The sequence below is a fragment of the Bidens hawaiensis genome, unplaced genomic scaffold (assembly GCF_021521415.1).
Source record: "Bidens hawaiensis isolate Kalapana, Puna unplaced genomic scaffold, B.hawaiensis_p1.1 tig00007038_1, whole genome shotgun sequence".
Lineage (NCBI taxonomy): Eukaryota > Viridiplantae > Streptophyta > Magnoliopsida > Asterales > Asteraceae > Bidens > Bidens hawaiensis.
The window spans coordinates 1,086,165-1,094,858 of NW_027491482.1; the positions used below are offsets into that span (position 1 = coordinate 1,086,165).

Consider the following 8,694-nt stretch of genomic DNA (forward strand, 5'->3'; position numbering starts at 1 on the left):
CCAGAACTGTATCTGCAATAAGAAAATTAATAATGTCAGCATACCAAGGTAAAGTTGAAACAGAAAACAGTTGTTCATCCGGAAATGACTCATTGATGGCCCTAGCATCTTCTTCCTCTTCTCCAATTAATCTGGACATATGGTCCGCGACCACATTCTCGCTCCCTTTCTTGTCCCTGATCTCCATCAAACTCTTGAAGTAGCAAAATCCATCTGATCAAGTGTGGCTTCGCATCCTTCTTTGACATCAAATATTTCACTGCACTATGATCTGAAAACGCAACAACTTTGCTTCCCCAAATATAAGATCGAAATTTATCTAATGCATATACTACCGCTAGCAACTCCTTTTTCCGTGGTGGTGTAATTAATTTGAGCATCGGAAAGAGTTTTGCTTGTGTAGTATATGGCAACGGGTTTCTTATCCACCCGTTAACCCAAAACAGCCCCGACCGCGTAGTCACTCGCGTCACGCATAATTTCAAACGGAAGTGACCAAGCGGGTGACATTAAGATTGGGGCTTCAACCAGTTTGTTTTTAAGCACAATTAAAAGCGTTTAAGCAATCTTCATCAAAAACAAATGGTACATCTTTTAATAACAGATTACACAACGGTTTTGTAATGACACTAAAATTTTTTATAAATCGTTTGTAAAAGCCAGCATCTCCCAAAAATGACCGGAGTCCCTTAATATTAGTAGGAGGTGGCAAGTTAGATATAACATTAACCTTAACCCTGTCAACCTCAATCCCCCTACTCGAGATGACATGCCCCAAAACCGTTCCCTCTTGTACCATAAAATGGCTCTTTTCCCAACTTAAGACCAAATTCGTTTCCACACATCTTTATAAAATTTTTGTTAATTCATTTAAACATGACTCAAAAGATTAACCGAAAATAGAAAAATCATCCATAAAAATTTCGAGTGAATCCCCGACCATATCTGAAAAGATACTCATCATGCACCTTTGAAAGGGGGCCGGGGCATTACACAATCCGAAAGGCATTCGCCTAAATGCAAAAGTACCGTATGGACACGTGAAAGTGATCTTATGTTGGTCATCGGGGTGAATAGCAATTTGATTGTATCCCGAATAGCCATATAAAAAGCAATAAAATTTCTGACCTGATAGGTTTTCGATGATTTGGTCAATGAATGGTAGAGGAAAATGGTCTTTGGATGTCGCGGCATTCAACTTCCGGTAATCAACACAAATTCGCCACCCGGTTACTGGTCGGGTAGCAATTTCTTCACCTCTCTCATTACGGGTTATCTGAATACCCACTTTCTTCGGAACCGTTTGTGTTGGACTCACCCAAGTACTATCCGATATTGGGAAAATAATTCCCGCATCCAACCATTTCAAACTTCTTTCATTCACAACTTCCCGCATGTTCGGATTTAACCGTCTTTGTGCATCATGTGCGGGTTTCACCTCGGGATCCGTGATAATCTTATGCATCACGATAGACGGACTAATTCCCCTCAAGTCTGCTATTGTCCACCCAAGTGCAGCCTTATGTTCTTTCAACACTACCATCAATGCCCTTTCTTGATCTTCTTCTCAATTTGAGGCGATGATGGCGGGTAACGTATCATTTTCTCCCAAAAACACATATTTGAGGTGTTTTGGGAGTTCCTTCAACTCGACTACCGAAGGACTCTCAAGTGAGGGTCTCAATTTGGAGTCAATAGTGTTCGGCAGTTTCTCCACCTGTTGAGACCATGGTGGCTTCCCGATACTTGCAGCATAAACTTCAACCGCTCTTTCCTCTTCTTTTAACTGATGTGAATACTCTACTGGTGACCTGCAACAAATAACACACTCCTCTGTGGCATCTTCCTCATTCTCATGAGGATTCAACCCGTCAATGATTTCAGCTGCGAAGCATTCATCACTCACCAGAGGGTTAGAAACATTTGAAAAAACATTTAACCGAAGTTTTTATTCCCGAAAGCCATGTCAACTACCCCGGTTCGACAGTTTATTAAAGCATTCGCGGTTGCCAAAAAGGGCCTACCGAGAATCACGCTCGGTTGCCGTTTTGGGTCAACTGTGACATAGTCTAGAACCAGAAAGTCAACCGGGTAATAAAAGTCCTCGATCATGACGATTACATCAGTAACAATTCCCCTAGGAAGCTTAAGTGTCAAATCGGCCAATACCACGGTGGTGTCAGCTTTTCTAAGTGGACCAAAATCATATTGGTCATATAAGCTCCCCGGGATAATACTCACCCCGGATCCAAGATCTAATATCGCCCTTGTCATTTTAAAATCACCCACTTGAATGGGTATTATCGGCGTTCCCGGGTCTTGTAGCTTGGGTGGGAGGATTCTCGTCAAAACCGAACTCACATTAGCCGTTAAATCGACCTGTTTGGGCATTTTATGAGTTCGCTTTTGAGTACACAAGTCCTTCAAGTACTTAGCATATGCGGTGACTTGTTTAATTTTTCAGTGATGATGTTGCGGGATTCACCAATGCCCGAGGAAATGGAACGGTTTTACCCGTGGAACCCATCTCCTTGGCGTTTGGTGTTTCTTTTTCCTTTATCGATTCGTTTAAAGTTTTAGTTATTGAATTTTTCGGTTCATTTATTGGTCTAATCTCCACCTCATCATCACTGTTCCCATTTTCCCCCAAATCTTCCACCATTCCTTCAACAAAGGAGGATGGTGGATTTACCCCGTTATCATAAACCTTACCATTCCAAAGGGTACTTACCTGGTTAATGTGGGTATTCTTCCCACTTGAAGAACTGTTATTCTGATGGCTAGGATTATTCAACGTGTCACTCGGTAACTTGGTTGGAGTGCGCTTTAGGCTCGCCAATTCTTCAGCCAGTTGACTCACTTGTTTATCTCTTGCAGCATTTGCCTTCTCTTGGAGTTCCATCCTCTGATTCATTTGCTTCAATAACTCCATCACATCCTTAATCGACTCCTCTTTGTTATCAGATGAATTCCCTTGCCCCTGCTGAGAACTCTTTTGATACCCTTTATTGTAACCCCCCGAATCTCTTTGATTGTACCCACTCTAACCGCTTCCCAAACTATTACTATACTGTTTCTGGTTCGACTGATAAGTTGTCTTCTGAAAACTACCTTGAAAGTTCGGGTTATGTTGCGTGTTCGGATTTCCATAATTGAAGTTTGGATGATTCCTGATGCTCGGATGATAAGTATTTGAGTTCATATTATTGTACTTCCTTTCACCCTGCACATAATTGACCTCTTCTTCTCCAGTTTCTTCATCTTGCACAACCCCACAACTTGCAACTTCGTGTCCTAATTTCCCACAACCTTCACATACTGGATATGTTTTTCCTGAATTTACGGCTCCTTGTACACCTGCAACCAACAACCTATCCGTCTTCTTTTCCAATATATCCATTCTATCTTTTGATCCATGACTTTCAACCGCTTTTACCACTGACCTTTTTAACATCCTGTTCGATTGTGCTTGTCTCTTTGAATTACTCACGTGTCTCTTCAAATGCCCCCAATCCTCGTTTTCATCATTTGCAAGAAAAGATCCATTCGTAGTGGCTTGGAGGTCACGAACATCATCATTTGAGAGACTATCATGGAATGCCTTTATCATTTCCCATAAGGCAATCCCATGATGTGGACAAGTCCTCAACAATCCTTTAAACCTTTGGAATGATTCATAGAAGGTTTCACCGGTGATCTGCTGAAAGTTTCGAATGTTGTTGCGGGCCTCTGTGGTTCTCTGGGGGGTATAATACTCATCTAAAAACTGTTGTGCCAAATCTCCCCAAGTGAAAATACTAGCTGATGGCAATGATAGAAACCATTGCTTTGCCGCGTCTTTCAAACTGAACTGGAAAACTACCATCTTCACCTCTTCCGCAGTAAAACCTTGACTCGAGATGAGTGCGCATATCGAGTTGAAATCACTCAAGTGTAAGTATGGTTCTTCTGTAGCCTTTCCATGAAATGTCGGTAATCCCGTTAAACTGTTCTGCCTTACCGAAAAAGTTCTTCCCCGTCTGACTGGAATGATGATTGGTAGAGGATTCGTAGCCACTTGTGGAATGAAGTGGCTTTGAACGCCCCTGAATGGTGGTGGAACAAACGCCCTTGGTACTCCATCATCAAAATCATAATACGGCTGTTCATGGTGTTGTTGCCGTCTCGGTGTTCGATCTCTCTGATTTTCTGGATGATTTTGTCTAATTTCTTGGTCATCATGGGATCATGTTGCTGATATCGACCCCGCTGTTCATATCTACGCTCCTCCTCATCCTCAGAATCGTAACCAAAATCGTCCTCTATGTGCCAATTTTCCACCCGTACACGAGCACGATCAATCTCGGGTCTTTCCTCTCTCAAATCATTCTGTCTTTGACGGTTCACTAGAGCTGATCTGATTGACAAGTTGTCATCCATGTTTCTGGGATTACGGTTAACATCTCTTCGGTTGAACAGATTACGGTTTCTGTCACGGTTAACGTTCTGGTTTTGTGGAACTGGTTGCTCTTGGTTATTTGGTTGGTACATATTCGGATCCCTTCTGTTTCGGGTACTCATAGTCTCTTCTTTTGGTGTTCTGATTTCAGGTATTTGGTTTAATATGGGTTTCTGAGCTGCTCGGTTTTGTCTTGCTGTTTTCTCGATTTTGGGATCAAACTGGAGTGGCTCCTTCTCACGGGAATATCTCGTCTACATCAACTTGTGAAGTTACCTGCAAAGACACAGACTAATACCCCGCGTAAAATCAACGAAGAAAAATTAAAAACAAAAACTAAAAACTAAGCTAAACTAGCACTTTGCGCGTTGATTCCCCGAAAACGGCACCATTTTGATGTGGATGTCGTGCTCTAATCAAAAACAAGTATTTATAAAGCTTAAATACCTATAACTAGTATGGGTAAGTAAGGTCGTCTCCACAGGGAATCAGTGGAAAGTGCAAGTAAAGTTCATAATTACTAATTAATTAACTAAGGTGGACAAACAATGTCAAGCGGTTTATAAAAGATGATTTAATAAAAACACACGGTTACTTGGAAAAGTTTGTAAACAATAATGAGAAAACGATTCACTTCAGGTTCTGGTAATGTGATGACCGACTAATCACAGATTCACTTCAGGTTTGGGTTACTTGATAAGCGTCCTTAACGTCAAGTATCCTGAAACACATAAACACGCTTGAAGTACCAAAGTTCACATAATATTTAAACTAAAAGTAAACAAAAACTATAATAATATACACGACTTTTGCCCGACCATCACATCCCCACACTTAACTTTTGCTTGCCCTCAAGCAAACCCTCATGCAACACATACACCTCGATCGATGATTCATAAATTACCAAGATTAATACTAGTGAGATATAAAGTCATACCCAATTCCCAAGAACTGACACTGTCAAGGTTGATAACCCATCAAATAATTTAATGTTACAATTTAAAACTATGGAACTGCCCAAACGAGTGTACTTTGTTTCCGGTTAAGGCACACATGGTCATACCCCTCATAATATAACATCTCTCCTCTCGGTTTAATATCTGGGCTAGCAAAAGATGTGCTAGTATCACTCTGCTCTCAGTATCACTCATAAGCAAATATTCAACCATAAAGTTGTTTTGACACAAATGCAAATCAAGAGGTCTTAAAAGGGTTGTAACGGGGCCCGGTGTAAGGGTATGGAAGGGAATTTTTGAAATAGCTCAGACGATTCGATCCGGCTTATTACAAAACAACTAAATAAACAATGACTTAATTTATTCCAACGACTACACAACTAAACAAACTCACTGACTTTCATTTACAACCAATACTGACTAAAACATTGACTCTTTTTGAGCTTTTCTTTGACTTTTTATTATTATTATTTTATTTTTTTTTACATAAACGAACTACTGAATACATAACTGAATATACGCAGACAGATTTTTGGCTTTTTTTTCTCATTTTTTTAAAGCATACTAACATAATGCTTAATACAGGAACAAATACAGATACAAAATCAAAAACAAATACAATTACAAATAAACCTAGTAAGCCGGATCGTCTCGTAACATAATGTCGGGGTTAACCAAATGAAAAATAAGTCTAAGAAAGGTTTTCTAAGGGACCCAACCCCCCGCCCCTCACTTTAACCATCCTCATATGTATAATGTATGAGGCCCCAACTCCCCAGTACCCACACTCTCGCTCATCCAGACGAGGCTTAACCTAATTGCCTCTATTACTTTTGCATTTTGCCAACTACGATCCCGTAATCCATGAACATCAATGAAAGCACTCAAATGACATGTGTGTACTATATATTATATGTGTATTATATATATTGGGTCAACTCACACACGTACCGGAGGAATAGGGCTGACGATATAAACATGTGTACCTGTCCCCATGGCTCGTTATCCCCGCCTAAACGATCCCATTTTCAAAATTTCTTTTTGAAAAACATATGCATAGGAAGACTTTCGAGAAGCTTAAAAACTGACCATGACCAAAGACCTCTACATGGCATTAATAATAGCAATAAATTATTTATAATTCCGGCTTTTGCGCACAATCAATGCACTTTAAGGCAAAAATTTTAATTTTACCCCCATCCCCACACTTGAGGTTAGAGATGTTCATTCAAACCGGTTCCTGGAACCGAACCGGTGGACCCGAACCGGAACCGAACCGGTTCCTACCCGTTTTTGGTAGGAACCGGACCCTATCTGATTCAACCCGATGATCCATGACCGGTTCTTGCATTTCTGAGTGGCGGCGGGTAGGAACCGGAACCGAACCGGAACCGGTTCATCCGGAACCGGTTAGGAACCGGTTCTAGCCGTTGGATCGAGTATAGCCGTTGGAAATCGTTTTTTTGGCCGTTTTTTGACAGTTGGGGTCAAAAATAGCCGTTTTTTGGCTCCCCCAAGCACTCCACTACTAGTATAAATAGGTATTTGGTGTCATGGGTTCATCACAACACTCAAAATGCAAACCCGAACGCAAAAAATACAAAAAAACGCTATTACAACGTTTTGAGTTCTCTAATCTCTTGTTTTCTCTTCTTCTATATTCATATTTGTTGTTATGGCTGCCTCACAATCATCGGTTGGTCAAGGTTCCAACGCCGAACCAAGTTTCGTTCGTATTGTACCTCATAATCGTAATCAAGAGATTTGGTGCAATTGGGATTTGGTTGAATTGAGTGACCATTCATTGAAGGCTCGGTGCAAGTTTTGTGGGACTTATTTAAACCCACTTTCGAATTCAAATTTGAAGAAATACATCGAAAAACCGTATTGCAAGGCGTTGAAAAAGAACGTCGATTCGCAACAAACGCAAATGGATAGTGAAGGCGGAATATTTACATACCAAATTGATCGAGTTCAAGATCGTATGGCGTAGTTTGTGATTCAAGAAGCTTTGCCGTTTAGCCACTTCGTCAACCCTCGCTTAACCGCCATGATTCGAGATACGCTTCAACCACAATACACTCACGTAAGTCGTCATACTCTTAAACGTTATTGTTTAAAATTGTGGAAGAAGGCCAAAGAGGTACTAATTGCATATTTTGAAAATATAAATACGGGAATAAACTTAACTAGTGATGTTTGGTCGGCTCCACATGGTCTACCCGAATCTTATCTTTGTGTCACCGCTCATTGGGTAGACCTGTCATCGTGGGAAATGATGAAACGCACCATTGCTTTCGAACTCTTTGAGTATCCACATAAGGGAGATAATTTGTTTGAAATTTTAGATTGTGTTATAAAAACTTATAAACTAGAAAATAAAATATTTTCAATGGCATTTGATAACGCGTCGAATAATACATCGGCGGTTGATAAATTAAAATTAAAATATTCGCAGATTTGCAATGGTGTATTTTTTCACTCAAGGTGTGTTGCACATATCATTAATTTAATCATGCAAGACGGACTTGCTTCGGATGAGGTTACATCGGTTATAAACGATTTTAGACTAATGATACATGAAGTTTTTAAGAAAAGTAAAAAAAGACAAATGGATTATAGAAAATTTTGTAAAGATACGGGAAGAAAAGCTTTGGGAGCTAATTGGGATGTACCTCATCGATGGAATTCCACTTGCATAATGTTTCAAAGTGCTTTGAAACAAAGAGAAACTTTACAAATGTTTCATTATAGTCTTGCCGAGAATGATTTGGCAATCCCCTTTTCAAATGAGAAATGGGAAATTATCAATGACTTATCGACTTTTCTTGAAGTTTTTAAAACATCAACTACGAAACTATCGGGAACGTATTATCGACAAGTCCCTTGGTTCTTTCGGAGTTATTTTTAATCGTTAACAATCTTAAAGAATTTGAAAATAAAAGTCCAATGTTTTCAAACATCATATTACCAATGAAGTTTAAATTAAAAAAATACTTTCTTGAATTGTCACCGGTTTTTACTTGCGCCGCCGCTTTAAACCCAATGTTAAATGTTACGGGGGTTGAATGTGTGATAGACGAAATTTTTTCAGCCTTAGATATGCATGAAGTTGACCCAAACTTTTCAACAGAGGCAAAAAATGATTTTAACTTGAATTTTAAATTTATGTATGACTTTTATTTAAATAAATATGGGTCAAACATACGCCCTTGGTACTCCATCATCAAAATCATAATACGGCTGTTCATGGTGTTGTTGCCGTCTCGGTGTTCGATCTCTCTGATTTTCTGGATGATT

At 39.8% G+C, this 8,694-nt stretch overlaps 1 protein-coding gene and 1 non-coding gene across 2 annotated transcripts; one reads left to right on the forward strand and one right to left on the reverse strand.

The window, feature by feature from the left end:
* Nucleotides 1-1,567: 1,567 nt before the first annotated feature.
* Nucleotides 1,568-2,274, reverse strand: LOC143634262 (uncharacterized). The gene is made up of 2 exons (XM_077102398.1): nt 1,941-2,274; nt 1,568-1,884 (listed from the first exon to the last, which is right to left on the reverse strand). The coding sequence occupies exons 1-2, from the start codon at nt 2,272-2,274 to the stop codon at nt 1,568-1,570; spliced, it is 651 nt and encodes a 216-aa protein (XP_076958513.1).
* Nucleotides 2,275-3,623: 1,349 nt separating this feature from the next.
* LOC143634266 (small nucleolar RNA R71) lies at nt 3,624-3,729 on the forward strand. Its single transcript, XR_013153823.1, has one exon. It is a non-coding gene; the product is annotated as a small nucleolar RNA R71 (small nucleolar RNA).
* Nucleotides 3,730-8,694: the final 4,965 nt, after the last annotated feature.

What these genes read in the sequence shown, in the direction of transcription:
- LOC143634262 (XM_077102398.1), bottom strand. Translation starts at nt 2,274, where the DNA reads ATGACAAGGGCGATATTAGATCTTGGATCCGGGGTGAGTATTATCCCG. An exon ending in TTTCGGGAATAAAAACTTCG is followed by an intron (nt 1,885 to 1,940) that starts GTTAAATGTTTT and finishes AATGCTTCGCAG; the next exon opens with CTGAAATCATTGACGGGTTG.